The following is a 13,423-nucleotide window of genomic DNA, read 5'->3' as shown; positions in this document are numbered from 1 at the left end:
GACATTAGCTCACCCATAAATTACCCCACTAGGCCCTCTTAGCTGTTACCCAATGAAAGAAAAGGTGAAGAAAAAATAATAATAATAAGGATACACTTAAATTACTGTCCAAAAGCTGATTTTTTTCTTTTCTTTTTTTACTGAAACAAGAAACTCTCAGATGCAAGTCAAAAAGCAGAAAATATTTTACAATATTAAAAAGTCATCTGTAGTTAGGGTCGGCATATAATGAGACCCTGAGCACTGAGGGCGTATTGACAATATGGCCTTCGTTGGGTTGGGGCGGCGGGGGCGGGGGTGGGGGGGGAGGAGTGTAATTAAGAAACATGTGGTTAACACCTAGCCAGGAGAAGCGCTAGCGTTCGCTCTGGTTTTAATTACGATCAGTGCCAGTATCTGTGTTACCTGCGAAGGCCTCCAGGGAAGGGTCATGTAAGTTTACTGGAATAATCCTCTCAATTCAAAAAGGAAAAAAAAGAAAGAAACTCAAACTCAGATCATTGTGGTTTAGAAACAGGTATTTGCGTGGAAAAGTTTTTATTTCTCTCCTCCTTCCTCTCTCGTAAGCAAGCATCTGCAAGCGTGGGTGTACCCCACGGCCTACTGACGGTGGGTGCAGGTGCGGGTCAGTCTCACTGGGGAGCCTGGGGCGGGGCGTTTTCTGATTTGGTCTCTTGAGCGGCGGGGGGTTTACTGCTCCACGGGCTGCTGTTTCCCAAGGCGGGAGGGCTGTTGAAGTCTTCCTCGTCGTCCACGCCGTTGGCCGCGTCATATTGCGTGTTTTCTAATCTAGTGATTAGCCTTTCGTCCTCGTCCCCAAACTCACCTCCCATCAGAGTTGGCTCTCCTACCACCATCACATCCTGTGAACAGCAGCTGACATTATTACAGGGAAACCTTGGGACAGAGAAGCTCAGCTTAAAACACTAGCGGGAGGAGCTGGAGGGATCTAGGACAGACACACTCGTGTACTGTGCCCCGGGGCCAAGTCTCAAAGTCGGGGGGCCGAGACGCATATTTGATTTCTAGAGGAAATAAACATTGCCTCCTGACGTGGAACAACCACGCGAGTTTATGTCCTTAGTGCGCAGCCTGACACCGGAGAACGAGCAATGCTAGCAATCTGCAGAAATAAAAAAATGGATTTTTCAAAATTAAAAAAATCCACGCTTTTAACTTGCCGACATTGGGGACTTTAGAGAGGGTTGTGGAACCTTCTGCTGGGTGCTTTCCAATACCTCCAAAACTCCGCCACTTTTTATTTGGGGCCTCTGAATGGCTTTGGAAACTAGCAGCCAACGTGGGAAGGATGCAGTTCCACGGTATTCACGCAACTCATTCCAAATGGCATTCTCTCTGTCCCAAGGACGGTATACATTTTAATTGAAGACAGAATCTCTCTTTTTTCTACTCAGCCAGGCCCTTTTATGCAGCCAATATCCTTGACATTCTGCTACTTAATTATGGTAATTAATTTAGGTAAAGTTTTCGATAAAAACAATGTTCACACTGATTTGACAATTTGCATAGCTAATTAAGTCATTAGCAAAAACTTGCTGATTGCCAACAAGCCCTGAATTTACCATCTGTTATTTCATGGTGCGTGTCACCTATCCCCACACAGGCAACCCTGCCACCAATCTGGGCAGTAAAGAGAACCAGTCTGTCCAGCTGGTACCATAAAAGGAAGATGAAGAGCACTAATTATAATTACATTGATGAAGCTGGTAGTCATCAGAAATGGAAGCGTGCAAGAAGAATCCATCTAATCACTCCTTTAAGTACAAATTGTCCTTCCATGCAAACAAGGAAGCCACCTACTGTAGCCAGGAGCATCGTGGAGGCCACTGCTGCAGCGGCACGGGGACGGGGGAGAAGGACACATACATAGGGCACAGCTCCGGCCTCTTTGTTCAAAGGGGGCCGTCTGGGGTTGTTGGGTGACCTGGGCATGGGACAGGACACCTGTCAGGTGATACTGCTGGGCGGGCTGTGAGCTATAGTCTACTTAAAAGTGCAGTGACTCCCGGAGAGTGCCCAGTGCTGTCGGCTTCTGCCTCTGCTGGAAGAAGCAGGGCTGAGCCCGCTGCTTTTGGACATGGAAGGGTGTGTTTCCTGACAGGGAGGCTAATTGGACAAAATGCCTTGGTAATGGGGCAAAAACTGTCTTCACTGGGAGCAAGAGAGGCTTTCCTGGGACAGTATAGTAGAATACTGCCTTTGGTCAGGAGAAGGTCCAGTGGGCCCTCCAGTTTCCTTCTAGAAATCTGAGGTGCTGATTGAAGAGAACCCTTAATGGCCGCCTGGTCGATTTTGGAATGGAAAACCCTGATTGATTGATTGATTCCCCGAGAATTAGGGGGAGATCATCCGTGGATTTCCAAACCGTGTTTCCGGACTAATCACCCTTGTGAGCTGACAAACATGATTTTAAAGAGCTCTGTCCCAGGTGAAGTAAATGCCTCCAATATGAATTGGGTAAACTCAGTGATACAGGTGCTGGCGGGGAAATCAGCAGTGTGCTTCAAAGAATGCATCGATTATGCAGCGAAGAGCCAGACGTGACACTGACATGGGGCCGAGGCGAGGTACCACATAGACAGAGACTCTGATTGGCAAGAATACGGACAGGACCGGAGATGAAATGGGCTCTCCAGAGAGGAGGGGATGTTATCGGGTTAGCTGCACTGCCCACTGGGGGTGTCCTGGACAAAAAAGTGCCGCTTGATTACAGGCAATCGGGAGACAGTGCTTATGACACGGAACAAAGGTAGGGGGAAAGAATAGGGCAAGATTGGGGAGAGGATGACGTGGGTTAATCTCATTTCATGACTTATGCGCAGCACATTTTGGAAGGGTTGGAAAACACATGCGTGAGGTGTCACAAGACAGGAGAAGGGCATAGGGACCGACCACGTGGGTCTGTGTTAGTATTGTGAGTCCAAGGTCATCGAGAGAGGCTGGGACAGTGTAGGGAGGAAGCATAATTTGGAAACAGAGGAGAAAAATCAGAAGGCAGCTTAAGCGTGACATTAGGAAAAGGTCCTCAACACTCCAGGTGCCTTCATCACATCAGAAAAATAATGGTCATTCATGAAAGTACTATGGTAATAGTGATTTGAATCACTCCAAAAGGGGCTGATATTGGCTCGTAGTGTTTGAACAGCTGGAAAAGGTACCCAGGCATAGATCCTTGTCGGCATCCTAAATTTCAGAGAGATGCCACATTTGCCTTTCTGATTAGGAAAGAAAATCCTTAGCTGGATACATAATCCTGTGTGTAGGCGTGTGAGTGATCGATAGACGGCAAACTATGAAAGAGATGTGTGCTGAGGGCTCCTTGTGCACATAGGTACTTGAGGCCGCTTACACAAGTATGCACAGGGCTCCGCCTGGCCCTACTGGACCTGCAGACGAGACGAGGGTTCTCTGCTCAGGCGGTCTCGATTTGTAAGCCTCACACAAAATGGACAGAGACATAGAGCACCTTCTGGGCTGCCTCTCACTAGTGGACGTTGGCTCCATCTGCCCCACCCCCACATCTTTAAAAATCCCCCCAACATTCAACATCAGTAATGAGAGGTGCATTTCCTTCCCATGTCTGCTATCTCGTGTGTCCCAAGGAGGCAGGGCTGGTGTGTCGGAGAGTAACCCAGATGCCCTTGACTCCCCATGAGGCAGACCTCTGCTCCTCGCCGGAGGCCTGGAGGTGCCACCAGCTCTTGCCCATGTCACATCTTCTCACTAATCCCCCGTGCAAGGACCACCAACCTCTGAGGAGGACTGGAAGTGACTCCTTTCAGGGCCCCTCAATGCTTCTCCTTAAATTGGCCAGAAGGGGTCACTGCTGTTGAATGACACAGGTCTCCATCCCTCCCAGGGTTGAGGCTGCAGTTCGGGATCGCTCCTAGCCCCTGCTCATGGAGTGAGAAGCAGAATCCAAGGATTAAACCCTAGCCCTCGCCAGACGCACACGTCGCTGCCATGGCAGCTAGGCGGACCACAGCTGTGGTCTCGGTGGCACATAAAAGCTGGTCATGCCTGTGAACGAGGCAGCCAGGATTGCAGATCACGCTCTATTTTAACAGTAAAATCGGGTCGGTCATTCAGTACACAGGGTTAAAAGATGTGGTCACTACAAGCCAGACGATGCTTATCATTTAATGTCCATCCAACAGAAATGTGCACGTTTTTCCTAACCTGGTTGCCTTTCGCTGCCCCTCTTGGCCCCCTGTAAGTTTTACTCGATGAAAACCTCTTTTAATTGCGTGGTGTGGGGATGGTGCTGAAATTCCGCTCTCACTTTCTAACGGTGTCTTGTTCTCACCGAGTCCAAAGGATGTCCGTTCACTAAGAACCCTCTCGACACAGGGATCCTCCACTAAGATGCAGTTGGTGGGTGGGAGGAAAGGAGCATCAGGGAGCAGAACACACTACGTGCCCTTTAAAATGAAGTGGAAATGCTTCCAGCGAGGCCAGGTGCGCCAAAATGCATGACGCGTACGCCACTCCCTCTTCTACACCTGAGGCTGACCTCACTGATGGACGGCCCGCCAAACCCAGTCTGGGCCTCAAAATCCTATTCAGTGCTAGACCCTGTTAGCTGACACCAGGAGACTGGGGTGGCAGGAGAGAGGAAACCTCCTGGCCATCCCTCGAGTAGACACTGAGCTCTTCAACGACGAGGCCTGGGTTTTTGTTGTCGTTTGTCTGTTTACTCTTGGTATAGTGGGGGGCACGTAGTAGGAGCTCAGAAAACATTTGTTGAACTGCGCTGAATTCTTGCAGCCCCTGTGCCTTTAAGTAGTGATGTCACAGTTCCAGAATTCTCTGGAATGCTCTCTCATTTGCTAGGGGAAACTAACAAATGGTAGTTTCTAAAACTCCAGGAGTAGATGAATAATGGGCTACTTGTGAGCAATTCTGGGTTGATTTATTTATACCAGGCCATTTTCTCTATGCATTTTCCAACTTAACCAGGAGTGGGCCTAACTTATTGGTACCTTAATAAAAAGACTCTGTTTTTCTTCTTTGATTTTTTTTTTTTCCTGATTCTTTAGCCCAGTTCAGAAAACAGAGGTGAGTCTGGCATAATTTAAAGACTATAATTCCTAGCAGTCTTAAAACTAAAATGGTAACTTCCCCACAGGCTGGCCACTCTCTCCATGACCCTTTCTTTCTTGTGCAGTGAGGATGAAAACCATACCCTCTGTCTATGGAAGACAGGAGAAGAGTCCCAGTGGCCCTGGGGATTCTCAGGTACTGATGGCGTTGGTTTTAGCCAAAGAAAATGAACCGATGGAAAGTGGGTAAAAGTAGGTCGGGGACAGATTGAAAGACACATTTAGAAGTAAGTGGAGAAGCCCCATGAAAGAAGGGTCCACTCTCACATGGGGGGAGATGTGAGGACGACAGATCAAGGGGGGAAAATGGTGAGAAAGAGGGAAAAGGTCAAATTGCTTCGGTTGAGGGAAGTAACAAGAAATCGAGCACATTTCCCAAGACATGGTGTCTAGAGGATGTCCATGAAGCACCACGAAATTGTCGGGGCTCAAAGACAGTCAAACGCCTGGTGACGGGGTGGTGTGACTAGGGCAGCAGAGAAGGAGCTCCCGCGAGTAATTGTGGAGGGGACAAGGGACAAGAAATGCTTAGAGGAGCATGAGAATTTAAAAGCGATAAATGGTCTGACACTGGGCTGAGGGATTTGGAGTCAGGAAGGAATTGGACAGACAGGACAGGACTTGAAAATAAAAGTAATAGGAGATGAAGAAGATGAAGAAAGGGCCCACACGGTGTACACTCTTTGGGGACAACCGTCAGCTGTCAGCCTTGGAGTTCAAAGAAGCCCCCTTCACAGTGGCCCATTTCCTTTGTCAAGACCCAGAAATGAAAGGAAGGGTCAAGAGGTCAAGAGAGCTGAGACCAAACCAGGGGCCGACCCTCCCCCTGAGCTCATGAAATGGGTAAAGTGGAATCCACTGAGCTGCATTTTGAGTGGCTGGGAGTTAATTACCTGAGTCTTAAAATACGAAGGGACACCCATGTTGGGAAGGCCCAATCCAATTACAATATGGAGCCTGAACGCCGGGAGCTAGTTTCCAGTGGAGCACAGGGTCTCCAGCGATGGTGCCGAGAGCCCCTTCTATGCCACCAGGCATTGCTGCTAAGTGATATTTTAATTAAACCTTAAGTGACATATCTCCTGTCTGTGACTCTGACGGCTTTTTAATTCAGGTCCCTACGCAGCACAGACTCTTAATATTCCTTTCTAATTCCCAGGTTGCAAGGGAAGGTTTCCATGGCAGAGCTCCTCCCTCCCATTCTTGCCCTCCCCTGCCCTGGCCTTGCCCTCCCCCGCCCCCGCCCCCAACCTGCCCGGGCCCCTGCAGGTGGAAGACAGGCAAAGGCAGGATTTCAGGCCTAAAAGGAAAGCGAGACTTACAGGTACCTGACTGGACAGACTCAGGTTGGCGGCTGGCGTCTTCTTCTTGCTGCCGGTGCTGTTGGCGTTGTTCCCGGCACTGCTGTTGGAAGTGCTGCTGGTGGAGTTTTTCCTTTTTCTCCGTTTGGTTGTCGGCTGCCTTGTGGGTTCTGCTGCACAGTGGAAAATGGACGGAGGATCAGTTCCGGGGCGACGGTCAGAATACCGCCCTCCCAAGAGGCTGCGCTTGGGAATTGAAAAAACTAGACTCTAAATTGTTTCCATTTCTTTTAACTTTACACAAAGTAAAGGGAGGAAGCGGTTGTTCTATTTTTAGCACAAAATGTGCTCAACCCTCTTCTTTGGCATCTAGATAGAATGATTTGTGTTTCGTTGTGTTTTGCTGATGTTATATGTGTGTCTGGAATCTATTAATATATTTTAAGGGCCAGCCACAAATACCACTTTTACAGTTGAGGTAAAAATATGATTACCATTACAAAATTGAGGAATACATTTTTCTCCGGACTGTCGTTTCTTTAGAGCGAAAGCAGGGCCCTGGATTCCCTTGGGGGGCAGGGAGGGGGCCTCTGAGGTATGAGAGAAAGGATGCAACCAAGCTAAGGGGGTGAACCCGTGTAGTAGCCGTGTCTGCGGGCTTGACCCCTGGACACGTGTACTCGCATATCACGCCTGGAGGTGCTCAAGTGCGAAGAGGAGGAAGCATGAGTTCTGTCAGCCACGGGGTCCCAAGCTCTGTATGGTTCTCAGGCTGCATGGTTGGGAGCCCAGTGTTTAGAGAATGCTACTAATTTCAACGTTCCTGGCGGGAAAATGTCTTAATGTGCCATGGCCAGCATATTCATGAAGGGGAACTTGGTCTTTTCAAGAAAGTCCTGTTTAGAAACAGAGGAAAATATTTTGCCCCAGCTGAATGGGTAACGTCTTCTTGGAAGCACAGGGATCCGTGGTGAAGTGGGTCAGATGAATATTTATTTATATATCTCGTAGTGAGTGTTACCGACTTCATGTTCTTCATGGTTTCTATGTCATGACTATCTTATATTCATAACAACTCTATTCATTAGATACTGTACTAATCTGTGCTTTGTAAATGAGAAATCTTAAACTTTTTCCAGGCAGTTACTCAGTCGGAAATGGTATGTAAGAGCATCCTTTTTGCTAACCCTAGTCTTGACCCAACTCTGATGGAGAGACAGTGAGCTAGGGCCATACTGGAACCAAGTGAGAGGGCCTTATGGCGTTTTCTTAAAATACCTATGCTGCTTCTGATGGGCGATGGGCAGGATCTCCTTTAAGGCTCATTTCAAAGACCCCATAGTCCACCAAATTATCCCTGACTTTTGAGGAAGAAGGGGATTGTGTTCCTATTTATATGCCATTTTTTTTCTTTCATGAATATTTTGTCTCTTATGTTCAAAGATTTTCATCAAAGGGCCTAGCATGTCTATCCACAGAGAGCTATGGGCGCTTGTCCTGAGGTTGGGGAAACAGGAAATAGGATTGTTTCAGCCCCTGGTGCCAGAAAAGAGTTGAGTGACACATTCAAAGTCAAGCAAATCCTCGGTTCCCCTAACAAACATCTTCTTTCTTTACCTCAAGAATTAAAATCGGCTACTTTTTTTTTTTGTATCTGTACTCCCTTTGTGAAATTTGTATCTGTACTCCCTTTGTGAAATTTGGGGGAATATACCTAAATCGCATACTCTGGATTACTCCCATTGGCAGCAGGTAGTTGAGGTAATAGAGTCATGAACTCTGGAGATGCAAACACCTATTGTGACACAGACCTCTTTCACTGATCAGCTATGAGACCGTCTTTGGCAAATTACTACTTAAATCTCAGGCCCTGTATATTTAAAATGGAAGTAACATTAAATACCTCATAAGGTTATTGTGAGGATTCAGAAAGAGAATGGGAGGTCTGGGAGGGCTGGGATTTCTGACTGTTTTATTTGGTGCTGTACCCCTAGTGACTGGAACAGAGCCTGGCACCTAGTAGGGGTTCGATCAATAACTACTGAATGAATGATTGAGTTACTAAATAATATATAATTTATATATGCATATTATATATGCATATGTTGGAAAAAATAGGTTCTCAAAGCATTTATTGAGTGAAATATCTTTCCCATAAAGCCTTATTGATATTGAAAGAGAAAATAATCTAAGCACATTCAATAGATTTAAAAAATAATGTTCCAAATGTCTAAAATTCTTCTAAGACAGGGATATAACTATTCCATGTAAAATGATGCTCGTTTTCTCAGATTTCTAAATATGTACTTGGTTAAATCTACTATATTCATTTCACATAAAATGCCTGGCCCATTACCAGTGGAAGGTGACCATTCTATTTTGTGATTCAGAAAGCTATGTGCTTCGTGTTAATAATTACTCTTTATAAAAATAATTTTTAGCGAACGGATACGTTTTGCTTTTATGATCAATGAGGCTCGACACACGCCTGGGAGTAAAAATGTATTAGATAGAAGGACAATTAATGATGACTGGAAGCAGTAATTTCAGAGCCCCAGCAGGAGACTATAGTATCTAAACTGCCTTCTAAGGAAGTGAGGAAAATGGAATCTTTTATGTGTTCTCTTCATGATCAGAGTACCCTTTGATATTAGATCTATCTTTAAAAAGGGAGCAAATTTATTTATTTATTTATTTATTTATTTATTTATTTATTTATTTATTTCCTTCTTTCCTTTCCCCCTTCCATCCTCCCTCCCTCCCTCCCTTCCTTCCCATAATTTCTATCATTCTCAACAACAACGAAAAAGCATACAACCCCCCCCCCAAAACCAAGCAAACTAACAATGGACCATGAGAAGACATCAGTCTTGTCCAGTGGAACAGCAACTGGACTGGGAGACAGGAAACCTCGCTTCTGATTTTGGCTTTGCCAATGATCTAACATCAAATAAATCAATTGACTTTTCTGGGTTTCAGTTGCTGAGACTGTAGATGATTCCTAAGGATGCTTGTACTTCACAAATTCAACATCCCCAAGTCCAAATATCCGTAAGAAACTACTCTTCCTGACAAATTTATGATTCCTTCCTCCCTTTTAACATCACTTCATCCCCAAAAGAGGCCTCAGCAAATGCATTTAGAACAAGAGCGAAGAACGAGCTCGTACCTGGGGGTGCCACCATCCGCTGCCACTTCTGAAATAAGCAGGTCTTCAGGCAGTCTCGTGGACTGAGGTTGTAAGTTTTATGTCTCGACATCAGTTCCTGCATTGGCTCCAGTATTACACACAACTGCGAAAAGTTCAAAGACATCGGTGTCTCACTACTTGATAATATTATTTGCAATAAATAATGTTAACAGCTGGAAACAATTAGAAAGCTCAAAGGTACTTTTCTTTTCTTCCCTGGTTTTGATTTTCTCTGTGCAAGTTTGGAGGAAAAGAAATATTACCAACACTTGATAATGCCCACCTAATTTACTATTATTTATAATACCATATTATAGCTGAATGTGATTTACACACACACACACACACACACACACACACATCCAGAGACACATTCCGTACAAACTGTTGGGCGGATATATGGAGCTCTATTCTGAATTCAAATGATTCTCTCTGGTTAAAGAAAAAAGCTCTCTTCCATGGCGCACAGCATGCTCTGATTTCTACTCTGGTTTCTGCTGTTGTTCCTGTTTGTACAACCTCACACTGCGAGTTACAATGCTGGTTTATGTAGATTACGTGGCAGTGAAAGCCATCTTTTAAACTGAGGAGAACAAAGTGGCAACTACAAGTACTTTTTTGATCCTAATTCTTATCAAGGCCCACGATGAGCACTATTTTATTTTTATTCATGTACTCATTTGTATTTTACACATAATGATAATGTCAGAAACATATGCCGACATCAGTTCAGAGTGGGAGATTTCTCTGTGGCTCTGTACACGGTTGCTTTCTTCCCTCCTTTGGTTCGATTTTTCGGATTTACTTTGGTCCAAGACATCTGATGACAAAGATTAATGAATGAAACAAGAAGGTAAATCCATTTAGGATTGCCTTGAACTTTTCTGAATTCCTTCTCAGTTGGAAGCTCATCAGACTACTGCTGCACTGAGAGTGTTCTATCTAAGAAGACAAAGACCACAACACAGCCGTACACATATTGGCAAAGCACCCTTCCATGTGGAAAAACAGCATTTCATTATAGAAGGCAGATGTGGCTTCATCGCCCATCTTTCTTACCACTCCCTTCCCTTCTGTCATTACACAGAGGACATGCTGCTTTTTGTCCAATGGATTCCCTTTACTTCGAATTCTTCCCTCCCCTCTTCTTGGCTAATGCCCACTCATCCTTGAAGACAAGGCTTCTTCTTCTCTTTCACCTTCCTCTCCAGGTTGTGCACCTCTCCCTATGCAGGCTGAACTGGGTGCCTCCCTACGGTTCTCCCGTGGCACCCAACCCTTTCTGCTCTATGAACTCACTCCTCCATGCATTGTAACCCTCTGCTTCCAAGTCTCTTTTCTATTTGAACTTGAACTCTTTGAATGCCCAGACTGTGCCTTTTTTCTCTGCTTTCTTAGCTTTGGCTCGAGTGAATGGATGCATTTAAGGTGTCCTTATAAAGACCGGAAGATCTTTCCATGCCAATGTTCCTGAAAGTATGGTCTAAGGAATACTTCCATCAGAACCAAATTAGTTGATTATTAAAAATACAGACTTCCAGGCTGTTCTCCTTCTGTTTCACTGGGTCTGGAGCTAGGGTCCTGAATCTGCCTGTTGGAAAGCATGCTCCTGTCTAATTCTGATACATTCTACTGAAGTTTGAGGTCTGCTGTCTTACATATGCAGGGCAGCAAGACGTGCCAATTCCCCATGGTTTCCAGTTTGAATTCCACTTTTTTCTCATTTAACCCCACTTGCCCATGCTCTTCCTCTCTTCTCAAGCCTAGGCATGATAATCAAGATTACCTTCATCTAGAAAAATTTCTCTGCTCTTTTTACCTATCGATGATCTAAACTTGGCCCAAACCACTAACTCCATTGACAGGACAACTGTAATCTCTTTCCCACTGCAGTTTCTCAGGAAGAAAAGAGCAAGAGTTCGAAGCCTGAATGACACAAGTACAATGCGAGCCAAAGAGACAAAGCCACTCAACCCTAGTGAATCAGGCTGTCAGGTAATGAGATCGGGGTTAGTTATGGGGTATCTTCAGTCTTGACTCTCTTCTTGCTTACTTTGGAATCCTTGCTGAAACTTAAAACGTTGGTAAGGAAGATCCCACGAAAGAGAGGGAAGTCTTGTGCAGTTCACTCCTCATTCCCACACCGTGAAGACTGGGTGTGTATATTCCTCAAGAATTCCTCACTGGAAATCGAAGTCTGTGCCCGCTGTAGGCAGCCTCAGGTCTGCCCCAGCCCCTGATGCTCACCAGTCCAAACAGAGGGAGGGATTCACAGTCATCTCCACAAACAGAGACAAGAGTGGATTATGCACCAAAGGAGAACCACTGCTGGATTCAGACAGGGTCAGAAGATGTTTGCCTCTTGTTAAACCAGGTTAGTCAGTAAAGGTTTCAGGGAAATTCTAAGGAGTAGAAAAACTTTTGTTTGTTTGTTTGTTTTTGTTTTTGAAATTAAAATAACAAAGTTAGGTTTTCAACCATTTCCTTTGGCCCATTCCCCATTTTTGAGAAATGGGCTTACCGTGCATATAAAATACATGGATGGAGTAGAGCAAGCATGGGCTTAGAAACCAAGAGGTCTAGGTGTGGATTTTAACTCTGTCACTAGGTGTGCATCCTTAGCGGAGCCCCTTAAGAGTGCTGGGTCTCAGTTTCACCTGTAAGACAATACCTATCTTGCACATCGTTGTGAGAATTTGAGACAACATGTCTGACACATCAGAATTCAACGAACAGTAGATATTATGTTTCTATATTAGCAAAAACAGCACAGATTGTGAAACAAGTGACATTTCTATGACTTTAAATCAACAAGCATTTATAGAGCTTCTTCCTAAGTGTCAGGCACTCTGCTTTGGTGCCGGGGACATAATGAGGAGGACAACATAATCTCTGTCCTCAGTGAGTATACAGCCCCCTTCAGAGTGATTTAAGCATATTAGGAAAACGACTCTGGTTTACACATCAAGCATCTTTGGCAATCACATGTTTATGAAGCAAGTATTTTCATTACGTGACAATTTGGATGGCAGAAGTGACCTCTGTGGCCCCGGAAGGGCAGTGGGCATCGAATATACCAGCACACAGGTCAGCTGCATTTTTCGTGAGAACCTGTGAGCTCATTATCTACTTCTTTCTTGGGGGTGGGGTGGGGAGGGCTTTCCTCCCTGGGTTTTGGGCAGCCCTTTTTTCAGGTGCTAATTCTCAGAATGTATCCCTTCCCCTTTAATGTAAAAATATCTTCCCATTGCTGTAACCCACCCCAAAGGAGTTCCTGTCTCTGAATACTAATCAGGAATCCCCAAAGCCATTTTTCTTCCAGAGGAGGGTTCCCAGGCTGGAGAGGCAGCTTTCCCCTGGAATCAGGTGTGCACAGGAGCTGCTGCGGGGCGTGCTGGCTTTGCTGGGCTGTGTGCTGTAGGTGGCAGAACTAACTCAGACAAGAGCCTGCCTTCTCAGGCATTGAGCCAGCGCAGTTTGGCAACAGCCAAGGCCTGGGGCGTTCTGAAATGAGATCAGGAAGATGGCTGGGGGAGTGGGTTCCCGCAGTCACTAGCCAGTTCCTTCTGGAGCCAGGATTCCTGCTGTCCCTGGGGTCTCAGACCCCCCTTGAGAATCTGGTGAAGGCTACGCAGTCTCTCTTTCAAAGTTTGTACAAAAAATCTGGAGGTTTATGAATCCTCTTATATCCCCACCCATTGACTCTAAGTAAAGAGTTCCCTGTTTGTCATAAGTATAAACCAGGCTACATGTCTTTTCCTCCATGCTACACACACACACACACACACACACACACACACACACACACA

At 45.6% G+C, this 13,423-nt stretch overlaps 1 protein-coding gene across 10 annotated transcripts in view; it reads right to left on the bottom strand.

The window, feature by feature from the left end:
• Positions 1 to 289: 289 nt before the first annotated feature.
• Positions 290 to 13,423, bottom strand: part of LDB2 (LIM domain binding 2) — a 368,095-nt gene continuing 354,961 nt past the window's right edge. The window contains exons 6-9 of one of the 10 annotated variants that reach the window (XM_008685803.2): positions 9,594 to 9,717; positions 6,446 to 6,597; positions 3,772 to 3,914; positions 771 to 1,123 (exon numbers count right to left, since the gene is read on the bottom strand). In XM_008685803.2, coding sequence (XP_008684025.1) covers positions 3,810 to 3,914; positions 6,446 to 6,597; positions 9,594 to 9,717 — 381 coding nt within the window. In that variant the 3' untranslated portion in view covers positions 771 to 1,123; positions 3,772 to 3,809. Of the gene's footprint in view, positions 1,124 to 3,771; positions 3,915 to 6,445; positions 6,598 to 9,593; positions 9,718 to 13,423 lie in introns of all 10 variants that reach the window. The other 9 variants (XM_008685804.2, XM_040625171.1, XM_040625172.1 and 6 more) reach the window with 9 other exon arrangements.

Source organism: Ursus maritimus, unplaced genomic scaffold, assembly GCF_017311325.1.
Source record: "Ursus maritimus isolate PB19 unplaced genomic scaffold, ASM1731132v1 scaffold_8, whole genome shotgun sequence".
NCBI classification, from domain to species: Eukaryota; Metazoa; Chordata; class Mammalia; order Carnivora; family Ursidae; genus Ursus; species Ursus maritimus.
The sequence above is the reverse complement of the archived record's forward strand: the minus strand, read 5'-3'. Positions and strand labels throughout refer to the sequence as shown.